This window comes from Macrotis lagotis, chromosome 1, assembly GCF_037893015.1.
Source record: "Macrotis lagotis isolate mMagLag1 chromosome 1, bilby.v1.9.chrom.fasta, whole genome shotgun sequence".
Classification (NCBI taxonomy): domain Eukaryota; kingdom Metazoa; phylum Chordata; class Mammalia; order Peramelemorphia; family Peramelidae; genus Macrotis; species Macrotis lagotis.
In genome coordinates, this window is record NC_133658.1 from 589,908,309 (window position 1) to 589,924,150 (window position 15,842).

Sequence of the window (15,842 nt, forward strand, 5' to 3'; positions counted from 1 at the left end):
GCTTAATTAACCTGATCATTTTTGAGATGAGGATAGATATCTTTGTACAGAGAGACATCTTTCTCAACTTAACTCCAAAGCCCTATTCTACTCTTTTGATAACATGCTTATACCCACTTTGATATATTTACAATGTTACTTTAGATTTTAGAAATATAATTATTTCCAGTGGTAACAGTTTTGTTAGGAAAAGTAAATAAAACAAAGAAAAACAGAAATCATTGTTGGTTTCTGAGGCAAATGATATAGCAGGAAATGAAATAGAAATAGGTAAGACTCCTATCACACTTCATTACATGTTTTTATCACCAGAAGGGCTCGTCTCCCCTTTGACCTGGCCTGGATGGACCAGGCAGAGAGAAAAGAAGCTACAAGATAAACAAGTAGATCAAGGGAAAATCAATAATTCAAAGCTATACAAGTATAGTTCTATTGACCTTTTAAGTCAACTACAATCAGGAGGTAATTTGAGGGACAAATTATGGAATATTTTTGATTGTAGACTGATGCTACAGATAATCTTGCATCATCATCTCTTATTCCAAATGTGATAAATAACTTTTCCCTATTGTGTAGGATGGGATAAAGGAAAGAGCATTACATTCAGACCTGAGTTAAGTCCTTAATGTACTACAGATTTCCTGTGAGGCATTGGACAAGTTATTTAACTTCTCTGGGTCTGGAGTTCTTCATGTGTAAATTGAAGGTGGGCAGGGTGGGGTGGGGTGGTGGACACTAAGATCTCTTAAGTTCCCTTCCAACTCTAGGTGCTACAAATCAATATGGCAATTTTTTTGCCTCAAGATATTCTGACCATTGCTCTTCATCAGAAACTACCTCCAGTGAACTTCATCCTTCACTGTGACTGTTCTTCCACGAAATACCTAGAGATAAAAATCCATTGAATGTATATGAATTAGGATCTGGCAACTCAGCAAATATTCTGTATCCTGTATCGTTTACCTTTCTTCATTCTATTAATCCCAACTTTGTAATAAGAACGTTATGACTTTAGGATGCTTAAGAGGACAGCAGAAAAAATAAGGGAAAGAATAAGCATTTATTAAGTACTAAGCACTTTACAAATATCGACTCATTTGAACCTCATAACAATCCTGAGGGACAGGTGCTACCATTATCCCTATTTTATAGATGAGTAAACTGAGTCAGTCTTGCCCAACTAGTGTCTGGGGTCACTTTTGAATTTGGGTCTTCCTGATGCCAACTCCAATTATGTGTACCAGCAACTAGGAAGGAGTGAAACAAGTGTCTTTTATTGGATATTTAAAATAATAGGCATTAAGTTAGCTGATCAGTAGGACATTTTTGATAAAGTGCTGAATTTAGATTTAGAAAAGCCTAGGTAGGGGCAGCTAGGTGGTGCAGTAGATAGAGCACTGGCCCTGGAGTCAGGAGTACCTGAGTTCAAATCCAGTCTCAGAACTTAATAATTATCTAGCTGTGTGACCTTGGGCAAGTCACTTAACCCCGTTGCCTTGAAAAAACAAAAATAATAAAGCCCAAGTTCAAATTCTACCTCCAGTAATTAAATGCTCTGTGACCATGGGCAAGTTCCTGAACCATATTCTAAATCTTTGTTTTCCCATCTCTTAGGTGAGGATAATGAAGACTGATACCTTGTTCACTGCATTATTGTGAAGATTAAATGTCAATGTCTGTCAAGCACTTGGTAAATCCTGAAGTGCTCTATGACTTGCAATAATTATTTTTACTTACTTCCTTTGGGTGTTTTCTCAGAAAAGCACTTAATTAAAATATTTATTTTTTTTATGAGAGAACCTGACAATGCCTGGAATCATGTGTGGTCATTCATTTGTTTATTCTAGATTGTGTAGAAAGGGCTTTATATATTTTTTAGCACTCTATAGACGTATTGTGTTTAACTACAAATTGCATACATTTCTAAATGGAGTACAGGAAAGGTTTTTTTAAACGAAGTTGCTTGCATAGTTTTTATCCCATTGAGTCTATTTTCAAATAGACATCCTTGTGCTCTCAAGAATTTTGCAAGTTTTATTTTCTGTCTATGAATTAGAAGGAAAAAGGAAATTGTACTTTTTCCCAGTATAAGCAGATTCTCAGCCTGTCTCAAACCAAACATCCATTCTCCCTGATATTCTTTTGTCTGAACTTCCTGGACTCTCAGTCACAAAATTTTGTCATTTTTGCCACATTCTCCTTCCATTTATTACCAGTAGCTAATGCTCATCAAATCCTAAAAGTCCTGTTGCAGTTTCTTTTGTTGTAAGAAGGCTGAAGAATCTTCTGAGTTCCAATCCAGCCTCAGACATTTAATAGCTGTGTGACACTGGACAAATCAATTCATCTATTTTTTGCCTCAATTTCCTCATTCATAAGAATAATAAATAAGAATAATAATGAAATCTTACTCCCAGGCTTGTTGTAAAGATCAAATAAGATACTATCTGTAAAGCATTTAGCTCAGAGTCTGTTAGCACATAATAGATACCAGATAAATTCTGGTTATTACTATTGCTCAGGGAAAATCCGTAAGCAAGCAGACTTCTTACCTCCTATAGGTGCTACAATTATCCCATCAGGTCATATCCTTAACTTTGCTTTGACAGCCCTTTGTACATTATAGCTGTCTAACTGGATCTTCTGGTGGTCCTGAATTTAACAGGATCTGGAAAGTGATAGTTTCATGATAACTTCTTTGACAGAAATATAAGAGTTAGTGTGCTGCAGTCAACATCTCAGAAGTTATGAAAGAGTTCATCCCTTCCTAATTATATTTCATTCATTGGGTTATAATTCTTGTTTATCAGAATTAACCCCATTGTTTCTACAGAGCTATAATACAAGCAGAGAGTACATTTCATTATATGGGGTCATAAAAGTATCTAAGTCTTCTTTTTTGATTTGGAAAGGTCTGCCTGGAATTTATGAGCTTGTATATATCCTAGATGTGGCCCATTCCAGTAAAAACAAAAAGAGTTAATCAGATGCCTGAATATTATTTAAGGTCCTTCTTGAGGTACCATCAGGTTGATTAGTTTCCCCTACTAATTCTCCTGAAGTTTTTATATAACTGGGTCTTCATACTTGACTAAGTCCAGCCCTTCTACACCTGTTGTTTTCTTCTTTAGAATGTCTCATCACATTTGTCCTATCAATAACTAGGTAGAACAATCTTCTTCACATGATTTGGATCCTAGTAGCTTGAGGGTGCCAAGTATGCTTACTAAGAAATGGCTGACTACAAGCATCATAAGAAGTACTGCCTTTTTTTTTTAATTGCTGGGGTTTTTTTTTGTTTGTTTTTTGTTTTTGCACAAAAACCAATTAATGGAGTTACCTCATCTGACAAGCATCTAGGACAATCTATATCTCTAGTTATCTCCTCTCAGATGAGAGGAGGAAGGTGTTGATCAGTTCTACAGGACTGATATAGCTCATGACAGTTCATCCATTTTCTTTTTAGTGTTGTTAGCATTTACTCATGAAGTCATTTTGCATGCAATTTTCTCAATTCTACTTTTTTTTTTTTTTAGCAAGGCAAATGGGGTTAAGTGGCTTGCCCAAGGCCACACAGCTAGGTAATTATTAAGTGTCTGAGACCGGATTTGAACCCAAGTACTCCTGACTCCAGGGCCGGTGCTTTATCCACTATACCACCTAGCTGCCCCGCAATTCTACTTTACGTTACTAAACATCTTCCCATGTTTCTGTGAATTCTTCACTTAGTTATTTCATAAGGCATATAGTTTATTTCATTCCTATACTACAACTTGTTAAACACCATTTCTCAAAAACCATTTTGTTTTCACTCTTTTGCTGTTACAGACAGTGCAACTAAAATATTTTGTTATATATGAGACTTTTCTCCTACTGACATAGAGTAGGATCACTAAATTAAGAGAACATAAATGATTTAGTGACTTTCCATTCATAACTCCACACATTGTTTTCTAGGATGGGTGGACCAATTCAAAGCTAATTTTATTGTAGGCAGTGATATTTGTCTGCACCTTGAATTCCATCATACCAATTGCTCATGCATAATATTCAAAAACTGAGTTTTCTGCCTTGCCTACAAGCTTACCATTTGCTCTCTTTTTTTTTAAATCTCTCCCAAATCCTTTAAGGATAACCAGCCCTTTCCCTAAATTGTACCACTTTCACCCCCCTCCCCTTTGCTCCATGATAAGTAGAGGCAAAAAAAAGGTATATTTAGCAGATGCTTAAGTGTAAGGAAGTCTAAGGACAACTGTCTTATTAGAAAAATAAGGAGAATGTGTATTTTGGAGTGTTGATTGGTATCTATAAACAAATTTATTCTAGCCTTCACTCTAGCTACTGCCCCTAAGAAACTAAAACCTCAAAAGTAAGAATAGCTGTTAGAGAAGTGCTGTGACATAATGCCCAGCATATTTTACTTTGAGTTGTAATAGTCTTCATTATTTACTTGCAATTTCCTGACCATCATATACCCTCCTATTCCTCCTTCTATTAAAAGTACTATTGTCATCTAAAACACACAGGCACAAAACCTGGAAGTCATTTTTAATACTTCCCTTTCACCCCTGCATACCATCAAATGCCAACTTCTGTCAAACCTTAGAAGTCCTTCAAGTTGTAGTAAGTATGCTTTGTTGTAATATGACTGGAGGATCTCCTAGGGAGAACCTTAAAGCAGACAACTCTCATCTCCTTTAGGTACTTCTGTTACTACATCAAACAGTGACTGTTCTGTGGATTCAAGGTCACTCACAGCCTTGCAGTCAGTATAAAACAAGGATTAAAAAATTATTTTGTGTGGATAACAATAGGCACTTGCTATTAAAAATACATGAAAACATCAGAAAGATGTCTTCTGGTCAAAGTTCCAGATATTCTGAACCATGACCTGGGAATAAAGTGCCTCTCTCCTGCTGCCCTATCTTCCCCTTAGCATAAATGCCAGCAAAGACAATAATGATGATAGACTTTTAATCCTATTTTATACTGCTATCAGATTTGTATTTTTTTATTATCTGTGGCCAAACCTCTATGTATTTTATTATTCCAAGCAAATACTTGCTTAATAGAAGTGCTAGTTTTCTATCATCAATCTATGTGTGCCTAACATGCCTAAGACTACTTCCTGATGCCCAGGAAATGTTATACATCTTGCAATTTCCTGACTAGTATTTATCCCCTCCTTATCCCTTCAGGTTTTTTAATCATTTCCATTTGGCTACATAGCATCCTTTGTATAGGATCAAAGTTTAGTGTTGCTTTTACCCTCTGACCTGTATATTCTTATACTTATTGACCTCCTTGGACATGGTTTGTTGATTCCTAGCTCTGCCATATCTATCAGAATCCTCCCTATCAGTTGGACATTTGGTCGTAAACCTTTTTTGCTAAACCTGTCTTGTTGCCCATGTTACTTCTCAGCAACATTATAATTTTGCTCTCTTTTATTCCCATCAAATAGTTGGAGTTAAAGTTCACTCTGCCTAGTTACACTATACAAAAGATCATTCTTTGTTTAAAGATCTCAGCCTATCAATTCTAATTTGGAAGGAAGAAGGTATTGGTAGCATTCTAAATTCCAGAATTATGTATTCTTTAGGCAATGGGGTTGTGACTCGCCCAAAGTCACACAGCTAGATAATTATTAAGTGTCTGAGGCTGGATTTGAGCTCAGGTCCTACTGACTCCAGGACTGGTGTTCTATCCACTGTGCCACCTAGCTGCACCTCATTTTGTTAAATTATTTTTAGAACTCTTGTGACATGCTTTCAAAAAATGAAAGAATGTAAATTACCCAATTCTCATAAGATTGCTAGACTTTCAGTTCAACAATTCAAGTATTTATTAAATATCTTTTATATGCCCGGCATTAAACTCTGGCAAAATAGAGACATAAATAAAATAGTCCCTTCTCTTAAGCAGTTCATAGCTAAAAAAAATTTTTAAATTACTACCACTGGATTATTTGTTCCTCTTCAGATAAAAATGATTATTTTATTTCCTTCTGTTCTAATAGTAATTAATACCCCAACCCTATATCAGAGAAATATATGAAATGACTCACAGAAGAAAAAATAGAGAAACAAAAAAAGTAAGGGAGAGAGGGAAAGAGGGAAGAAAGAAGAAAAAAAGGAGAGAAAATAAGTACATATTTTTTTCTTCCTAGATTTATTTTTTAAGCTATCAGATTCTCTTATCATTCAAAAGGCCAAGATAGCATATTGGATTTGGAATTGGATAGGGGAGTAAGGAGAGTTGTTTGGCATCCCAGACTCAGTATAAAGCTAAGATTCCTATCTTTGTAGTTTCAAGAAGATTGGCATCTCTTTGATTTAGGAGATTGTCACTTCAAGGTATAGTTCTTCTATTTTATCCCAAAGAAAATTCTTTCATTTCCCAAAAACCTGAGAATATAACTTTGGGCAAATCAAATTAACACAACTGTAACCTTCAAGACCAAGCTCAGGTGCTGTTTTCTTTGCAAAAACCTTTCAGTGTTAGTAGAGAAAGACTGCAATTCAGAAAGACCTTGGTTCATATCCGACCCAGTAAGTCATTTAACCTCTTGGATCCTCAGTTTCCTCATTTATAGGATGAGGATCTTAAAACTTCTGGTTCCTACCCCCATAGTTTTGTCATAAAATTCAAAGGTGATAATATATGTAAAGTCCTTTGAAACTTTAAATATTATATAAAGTTATTATTAGTCTAGATCTGTGTTTTCGTTAGTATAGGCAGTTCCTCAATGAGGCAACCATTCATGAGTTGTAGTTCTGTAATTTTTTTCTGCAATTTAACAGTTGTAAGCATCTTGCCCAGGATCTTACAACTATTAGGTATAATAGGCTGAATTTGAATCCAGATACTCCTGTCTCCAAAGCTCACTTTCTTTCTACTATATGGTATTTATCATCATTATCAGCAGCAGCAGCAGCAATAGTAATGGTAATAAGAATAAATCATTGGGGGCAGCTAGGTGGCATAGTGGATAAAGCACTGGCCTTGCAGTCAGAAGTACCTGGGTTCAAATCCGGTCTCAGACACTTAATCATTACCTAGCTGTGTGGCCTTGGGCAAGCCACTTAACCCCATCCATTTGCCTTGCAAAAACCTTAAAAAAAAAAAAAAAGAATAAATCATTGGGTTTTAAGACAACAAATAAAGCTAAGCATCTAATTCAGCTAATTCTGTGAGTGCTAGAGACCTGGAAATCAATTTAAAGTAGAATTCACTTGGCCATATTCTACTAATTCCAAGAATTTATCTAGTTCATGGGATATCCATTTGTTTCAATGATATTTACTACTGTGTAATCCCTATAGAACTGGATAGTGTAGGAATCCTAGATACTGGTAGAGTGGTCATCTTCTGTCCTAACATGTCCTGAAACCATATTAATCTTTTGGTGTAGAGCAGGGCTGTCCAAAATGTAGCCAACTGCAGAGGGATTTTATGTGGCCCCCTGTGGGTTTACTAAATGCTTTAGTAAATGAAGCCAAGCTACCGCAGAGCTTTCACTAAAATGGCAAATCAAAATATATTGTCTATTGTTTCGATAAAAACTTTTAAGGCAGTGGTATTAATTGACTTGTCCAAGGTCAAACAGCGAGGCAATTATTGAGGGTCTGAGGCCAGATTTGAGCTCAGGTTGTCCTGACTCCAGGGCTGATGCTCTATCCACTGGGCTACCTAGCTGCCCTTAATAAAAACTTTTAAAAGTAAGGTTGGACAGCCCTGGTATAGAGTATAGAAGGGTTCCCAAACTGGTTGTATGATTTACTGAGAAAAGTACTAAACTAAGTCAGTAAACTTAAGAACTGACTCAGGATCCTCTATTTGAATGATACTGAACTAGCCATATAACTTCTGAGCTTCCTTTTCCTTATCTATTAAATGAGAATAATACTATTAGGAAATGCCATTGTGTCCCTTTGTAATAAGAGAAGACTCTACTATGGAATGGGGTTGGGGCAGGAATAAGGTTTTTTTTAATTATAAAGTGGTTTTTTTAATTGGAGTAATAATGCATACTCTAGCTATTTCTCATGACAGTTGTGTGCCCAATGAGTTAATATGTGTAAAAACACTTTAAAAATTATAAAGGATTGGACAATTGTAATACCATTAGGTATTACTCTTGTTCCTGTTACTTAGTAATAGTCTCATTACTGCTGGAATCTTGACTGAATTCCCCTAAAAGGCAAACTGGTCCAATTTGAGAAAGATCTTTGTTTTATCAGTTGTTGTTGGGTCCTCAGAGTACAACATTTAAGCAAGGGAGTTCTGTGTCTTGTAGTTAGTCACAAGTCAAGCCTGATCTTGCTTGTCCTATCAGGTCTAGAGATGTACAAAAGGGGGTACCATATAATAAGAATTCATGTAATTTATTATCATGAGATCATGGGATTCAGAGCTTAGAAATTGTCTGGGCCAACCAAAACTTTTACAAATGAAGTAGCCCAGAAAGATGATATGAATTGTTCAAAAGTACACAGTTGATATGTAGCACAGCTAAGATTCAAAGTCAGATCTTGTGACTCCCAAGTCCAGTCTTTCTGCCACACTCTACTGCCTTCTAAATATTCCTTTTCTTTCCAATGGATCCTGTTAAAAGAATTATAAAGGGCAGTTTAGGTGGCACATTGGTTAGAGCATCCACCCTGGAGTCAGGAGGACCTGAGTGCAAATCCAACCTCAGACACTTAATACTTACTTAACTGTGTGACCTTGAACAAATCACTTAACCTCATTTCCTTGCAAAAAAAAATTAAAAAATAAAAACTATTAATTCCAATTTTCCAAATGAGATGAACCATAGAGGGGCTTTAATTTTTCTTCCACCTTTGCCCCCTAGATGGCAGACACCACAGGTTTTACAGTGGTTATGTTGTGGTTAGCTGCTAAAGAAGTTGATCTCTCTTAAAAGTCTTCCCTATTTCAAACTCCTTATGATATATTCCAGTTGTTATTTCCAGGGAGAAATCTTATTGATATTTTGTCCTTAATCCTGAAAGTTTTGAGTTTTGGGAATATCCAGCTTTTTTACATGTAAAGCACTCTTGGCTTAATCCATTGGCAAGCCTTTTGCTACTCTCCATAGATTTTTTTCAGCTTTTTAGACTTGACCTCCTATGTCAAGGCTTTTTCTCTGCCTTTGGAGTCCAGTCACCATTGGCTTTTTCCAAACCCAGCTCCTCAATTTGATTGTGAACTTTGTGCAGACAGGGACCATACTATATATGCACTTAGTTGTATTCCCCCTAGCACCTAAGCAATACTTTAATTTGTAAATGTTGAGTTTTGGGGGGAGTGGGGGGAGTTTTGTTTTATGAGTAGTGCTGACAAGAAAGATCAGGGATACCTGAACAGTGTGGGAAATTTTTAAGATATATAGTATTTTTTTGACTTTTGGATACTTACTTGAAACTAGAATACTTAGGAAACAGATTGACTTCACTAGAGCTTAGGTTATGTAAAGAAAATAGTGTGAGATAAGTCTAGAAAAGTAAATTAGAGTCAGACTTTAGTGCCAGACTAAAACTTTGACTTTGTCCTAAGACATTTTTCAGTCAAGTGTGAAATGGTTAAATTATTTTCAGAAATTTATTCTGGCCCTTCATGCATGATAAATCATGAGAAATTGTAGTCTGGGAATTCAGTGAATTATATATGTTGTCATCAAGAGATAAGGTCCTGAATTAAGATGGTGGGAAATAAAAAGGAAAAATCAGAAATGGATATAACAGATACTATTCTTCCCATAGAAGAATCCATAGAATTTGGGTACTAGCAATTGAGGGAAAGGGAAGAGTCAAAAGTTGTGATAATGTTTGGAGACTAGGAAATTGCTATTTAACAGAAATAATTTGCTTAGGGAAAAATGTTGGTTCAATTTTAGACATGTTTTGTTTGAGATCTCCAAAGAAGAACTAAGTAGAAAGGTTCTCTAACTCTCTGGAAATGTGAGAATGATGTTCCAAACAATAAATATGTTTTCCTAGTAACAGGAGCTTGCTCAGTCTCCTCCAACATCTGGTCTTTTCCTTTACAGAAAAGGAAAGGTGTCAACATGCAGAGTATTTCTTGGTATTTAAAACTATTTGCCATCAATAAGGTAAAAAGAACATAAAGGTCCTTGGAATTATAAAATATTGATGCATCTATTTCTCTGGTCTGTGTATCTTTTAGCCTATACTTAATGTGTTATCCAACTAGATTTCCAACCCATAGGTGAAGTTTGGATTTCATTTTTTGAGACTTGATATCCTCCCCAACCAGTTCTACTTCTATCCATACACTGAGTATAGTGGGGAGAGTGGTGGATTGAGTAGAAGATTCAAGCTCTTTCTGTCACTAATCACCTGCTTGACCTTGGGCAAAACACTTTACCAGTCTAGCCCTTAATTCAAAACCTGCAAAGTGAAGGAATAGGATAAGGTGATCACTAAGTCCTCTTCTAGATGTAATATTCTAAGTCTGTGACAGTTTTATCTCTTTTTTTTTTAGTTTTATCTCTCTATTTTTAGTTTTATCTCTTCTAATATGCCTTGAATATTCTGTTATTCTCACCCCACTCCCCACTTTTCCCTCAAGACTCTAATCAACTTCTTAATTGTATCCACAATGAACTAAAAATTCCCACTCTTTTTTAACTAAGATTATTGGAGACAGTAATTCATCTTTTATAAGGTGTGAGTTAGACTACTTATAAAATACTGTGGTAAATACTTTTGCAGAAGTTGCAGTTAGTATTTTCCAGGTATTCAACTGGACTAAGGGCTTCAGTGAAAGAAGACAGTAGTTAAGTTTTTAAAAACATATGCTTGGTTTAAATGTCAAGAAGAAAGTAAGCTACTGATCAATATTAGAAAATCTTCCACTCGACGGGATGGCTTGGGTAGGAATCTAAATTTCTTTGAAGAGTCTATGTTATTTGTTTCCTTTCATGTTTGTTGGTCTAATTCACCAAACTAGAAATCATTTTCATCATTTAGTTTTTTTTTAAATTGTCTTAGATGGTTATAAGTGAAATGTCTGTATTTCTCATGCTGTTATTGTCTTTAGTGTTTTTATTTTTCTAAAAACAAAGCCTGCCCTGTGTCTATCATTTATGATGGTAGATGCTCATAATCAGTAGGTGTACCTTTCTGATGTGTTGCCCAGGTCCAGTACAAGATTGCTGTATATAAGGTAAAAAAAAACACTTTTACCAAAAAGCAGCATTTAAATTGTAATGGCCATTTAAAAGGCGGGGGAGGGGGCAGAATTACTAACACTTACAAACAATAAATAAATTGTCAACTTCATGTTGTTATTTATGCAGAATTAACCTTTTTCTCCAGATCATTGATACTGAAAATATGATGGACCGAATTGTGAATGGCTTGTCTGAGTCTAGTATCAAGGTGCGGTTAGCTGCAGTCAGGTATGAGCTTTCATGGTCTGAATAAAAATCATTTGCAGTATATTTAAATCAGTTAACTTTCTGGTTCTTCATGAAGTAAGAAATCAAATGAACTGAACTTAAGCTCACATAGACTTATAAATGCTGTATGTAACCTTATTGGAGAATATACTTCCAAAAGTACTTGAAGTGTTCTGAAGTGGTTAAATATTCATAAATGTGTTATCTGCAGAACATTCATAGTTATGAAATCCCCAATTATTTATGTTTGAAAAGTAAAGACTTAATCATCCTGTGAAGCTAATTTTGATTGTTCTTTGTAGATGTTTGCACAGTTTATCCAGGTCTGTGCAGCAGCTTCGAACCAGTTTTCAGGATCATGCAGTGTGGAAACCTTTAATGAAGGTAAGAGATGGGGAGAAAGGCTGCAAGTTCATTTCATCAATACTACCTTTGTAACAGCTCATTTGCCCTGCCTGCTTAAATTTTTCCTTTTCCTATAAGGTCTTTTGAATAATTGATGTGCTAAAACCTAATATTTTTGATGTTGACACATCTAAAACAAGCCTACAAAGAGTGTTTCTGAGGCCAGCAATTAGTACTTGCATGTGTTTCTGTTTATTTTCCTTTGCTATTTAAAATTTTAAATATTCATTTGAGTTTATATAGCATATTTAAAATTAGCTAATGTTTTTCTTATAATTCTTAGGAGTTAAAAATGGAAATTAATTTGCAGTTTGAGCAATCTAGTTTAGCAATTAGTCTTTTATCAATTGTAAGAACATTTTGAAATGGTGAGGAGTTTCTATAGGTAAACATATCCATTTTCTCATAATGCCTTATTCAGAATACCATCATTTTGATGACTCTGTGGTCTCATCATTGTGTTTACTGCTCCCACAAATGTAATAATAATGATGATGATGACGATAACTAACATTTATATAGCACTTGGTATGTGCTAAGCACTTTACATATATTATCTTATTGGATTCTCACAACAAGGTAGGTGCTATTCCCATTTTACAGTTGAGGAAACTGAGGAAAGCAGAGGTTAAGTGATTTTCCCTGTGTCACAACTGTGACCAGATTTGGACTCAGCTTTTCTTGACTCCCGGCCTAATGCTTTAACTAATAGGCCACCTAGCTGCTCAAGATCACAACAGAGCACAATTTTCTATACTGAACAGTTCTTGCTGAAGACCTATCATGAATAATTGGACATAATTGAAAAAAAAAATGCCTGAATGACCTTGGGCAAGCCACTTGACCTCTCTGGGCTTCAGTTTCTCATCAGTAAAATGAGAGTGCTAAACTTGGTGACCTCTGAGAGGTGCCTTTTAGCTCTAGATCTCTGATCCTATGAGTTCTGACTCTAGAGCTACCCATCACTCCTTCTATTTGATCACTCTATCTGACATTAAACTAACTCATCTCTCTAATCACCCCTATGAAGGAATCTTAGACTTCTTTAACATGTATGTAACAGATACCTTATTAAAAGATACTCTTTGAAAGAGAATATTGCTTTGTCAAATCTTTTTTTTTTTGGTAATCAAACAATAAACACAGGATTATCCTATTTTTTTTTACATATCTCAATCATTTTCACAAATGTGAAGAGGTGATCTATTCAAGAGAGTTGTCTATGAGAGCATTATTTCCCTTTTCATTTGTATCAAAGATACCTTCATTAAATGCATAGATGATCCAATTATTTATTTATTCATTTATTTTAGTCCAGATCTACCCTGCAATTTCATTTATTTAGGGACCAGTGAAGAAAATCCACCAATGTAGATCTACAGCTATCCTGACACTTCTGGTCTTAGAAAATTGCCTGGAGAAGTTCCAGGGTTACACAGCCAATATGGGTCAAAAGCTGGATTTATACCTGGGTTTTCTTGATCCCAGGGTTGACTTTCTTTCTAGTTTGTCACCCTGGCATAGATTTTATGAAGATGAGAAAGAGTGTTTATGTTTCAGCAATCACTTTGTTTGATTTGATTTGATTTGATTCCTCCTTTCAAAATTGCCATTACAAAAGCATGAATTTTTTTTTTCTCTAGTATTTGGGTAAGTCCATGTTTTCTTTCCAGTTTTATCACCTTAAGAAAGTTCCACTTTCTCATCGAGAACAATAAGAATGGAGAATGAATTTTAAAATGTGGCGAGATTCAGATTACTATAAAACAGTGCTAAAGTTCATCTGCTAAGAACAAAAAAATTTTTTTAACTATATTGAGGAAAAGAGAAAGAACAAAGTAAGGATAGAACTATTGTGTTGGGTTGGTGAGTCAATGTTAAATGACAACTGAGGGTAAGACAAAACTACTTAATGCTTCTTTTGTTTCTGTTTTGTCTGCAAAGGAAAACACACTTTAGAACTGACAGAACAAAAATGGCTAATAATAGAGTTAAAATCCAAGATAAGTAATGAGATAGTAAAAGAGTACCCTGCTACACTTGATGAATTCATTTACATATGCCCAGCATATTCAAAGAACTAACAGGACCAGATAAGGCTAAGTGTCTCCATTTTTAAAAAATATTAAAAGTTTGAATTTGTGAGCCACTAGCTAGCATAACCAGAAAAATTATAGAAAGTATTGTCATCAAAGGTGCACCTTTCCAAGAAATATTCCTTTAATATATTGCTTTCCTAACTCCAAGCCCACAAAAGGGCTTTAACTTTGGACATTGAAGCAAATAGTTAGTTTAGTCAAGTCCACCAAACCCCTAGAAAATCACTTGTTAGTAAACACCTAAGAAAAAAAGATGGTGATTGCTAAGTGCTAGATTTCATTAAGAATAAGTCCTTCTAGGGGCGGCTAGGTGGCGTAGTGGATAAAGCACTGGCCTTGGAGTCAGGAGTACCTGGGTTCAAATCCGCTGTCAGACACTTAATAATTACCTAGCTGTGTGGCCTTGGGCAAGCCACTTAACCCCGTTTGCCTTGCAAAAAACTAAAAAAAAAAAAAAGAATAAGTCCTTCTAACTTCATTTCCTTTTAAATGAAAATAGCTACCTTTTAAAAGACTTTTATTATTTGCAAAGGGTTTTACATATATTATCTTGTTTGACATAGGTAAAAGATAGTAATCTAGATTTTAGCAATGCATTTGGCAAAACCATAGCTATTATAAAAAAGATAGAGATATGTCTTCCAGTCATTGTACAATTAGATAGATTCAGAAATGGTTGAATGCTTAGTCCTACATGTATTCGTTGACATTAGTAGTTTAATGTCAAGCTGGCAGGGAGTCTCTAAGGATTCCCAAGGCATCTGTGCTTGCATTCATGTTTTTTTTTTCAGTGATTTGGATAGACATAAATGAAATGCATTTCAAGTTTGCAAAAGATACAAAGGTAGAAAAGAGATCTAATAATACATTGAATGATGGAACCAAGATCCAAAAAAAAAAGAAAGATCTCAAGAGGCCAGAGCACCAATTCAACTGAAATTAGATGGAAATTTAATAGGGACTAAAGTGAAGTCATAAATTAGAGGTAAAAATTTCACAATAGCTACTGACTAGACACTAATCTGAAAAAGTACTCAACAGGATGTTAAAGCAGCTTCCCTGCCCAACCCCCATCCCCAATAAAATCCAAACTAGTAAAACCTATGTTTGTTTTAAGAGAGGCATAGAGTCCAAGCACTAGATTAAATAATTGTCCCATTGTACTCTTGCCTTATTCTGATCACACCTAGAATATTTTGGTTTGGTCTAGATACTGCATTTGGGGGGGGGGGGGCATTAATGAGTAAGATGGCCTCTGGGGGAGGATGACCAGGATGGTACTTAATATCATCATGTCTTATGAGAAACAGTCAAAAGAATTAATGTTTAATTTAAGAAAATCACATTTAGGGGGCAGCTAGGTGGCATAGTGGATAAAGCACTGGCCTAAGAGTCAGGAGTACCTGGGTTCAAATGCGGTCTCAGACACTTAATAATTACCTAGCTGTGTGGCCTTGGGCAAGCCACTTAACCCCATTTGCCTTGCAAAAACCTAAAAAAAAAAAGATCACATTTAGGGAGGACATGCATGAAACTGTCTGAGTATTTGAAGCTCTATTGAATGGACTAGGGATTACGACAACTAAAGAAAAAAACTAAGAACTCTGAGTGGAAGTATCTTAGAGGCTGATGAGCTTCACTTAAAGAAAAACTTCCTGACAATTAGAGCTATCTTAAAAAGAGGAACAGATTTCCTTGGAAGATAATGATATTCCTTGCATCAAAAGTATTTAAAGGAAGGCTGAATCACCTCTTGGTGGAGTATAATCGCAGAGAAATTCTTTCTTTGTGTATGTATTAGACTCCGAAGTTCCATATGACTCTGAGATTCTGTGTATCTTTAATGTGACTTGTTGATCACGAACTGAATTTGTACATAATACTTTCCAGTCTCTTATATTTTATTTATT

General features: G+C 35.4%; 1 protein-coding gene across 7 annotated transcripts in view; it reads left to right on the forward strand.

Annotated features, from left to right (window-relative positions):
• Window positions 1-15,842, forward strand: part of ARMC8 (armadillo repeat containing 8) — a 133,504-nt gene that overhangs the window by 92,394 nt on the left and 25,268 nt on the right. For all 7 annotated transcript variants that reach the window (XM_074214856.1, XM_074214853.1, XM_074214858.1 and 4 more), the window contains 2 exons: window positions 11,346-11,428; window positions 11,731-11,812. In XM_074214856.1, the coding sequence (XP_074070957.1) occupies window positions 11,346-11,428; window positions 11,731-11,812 (165 nt within the window). The remainder of the gene's footprint in view (window positions 1-11,345; window positions 11,429-11,730; window positions 11,813-15,842) is intronic.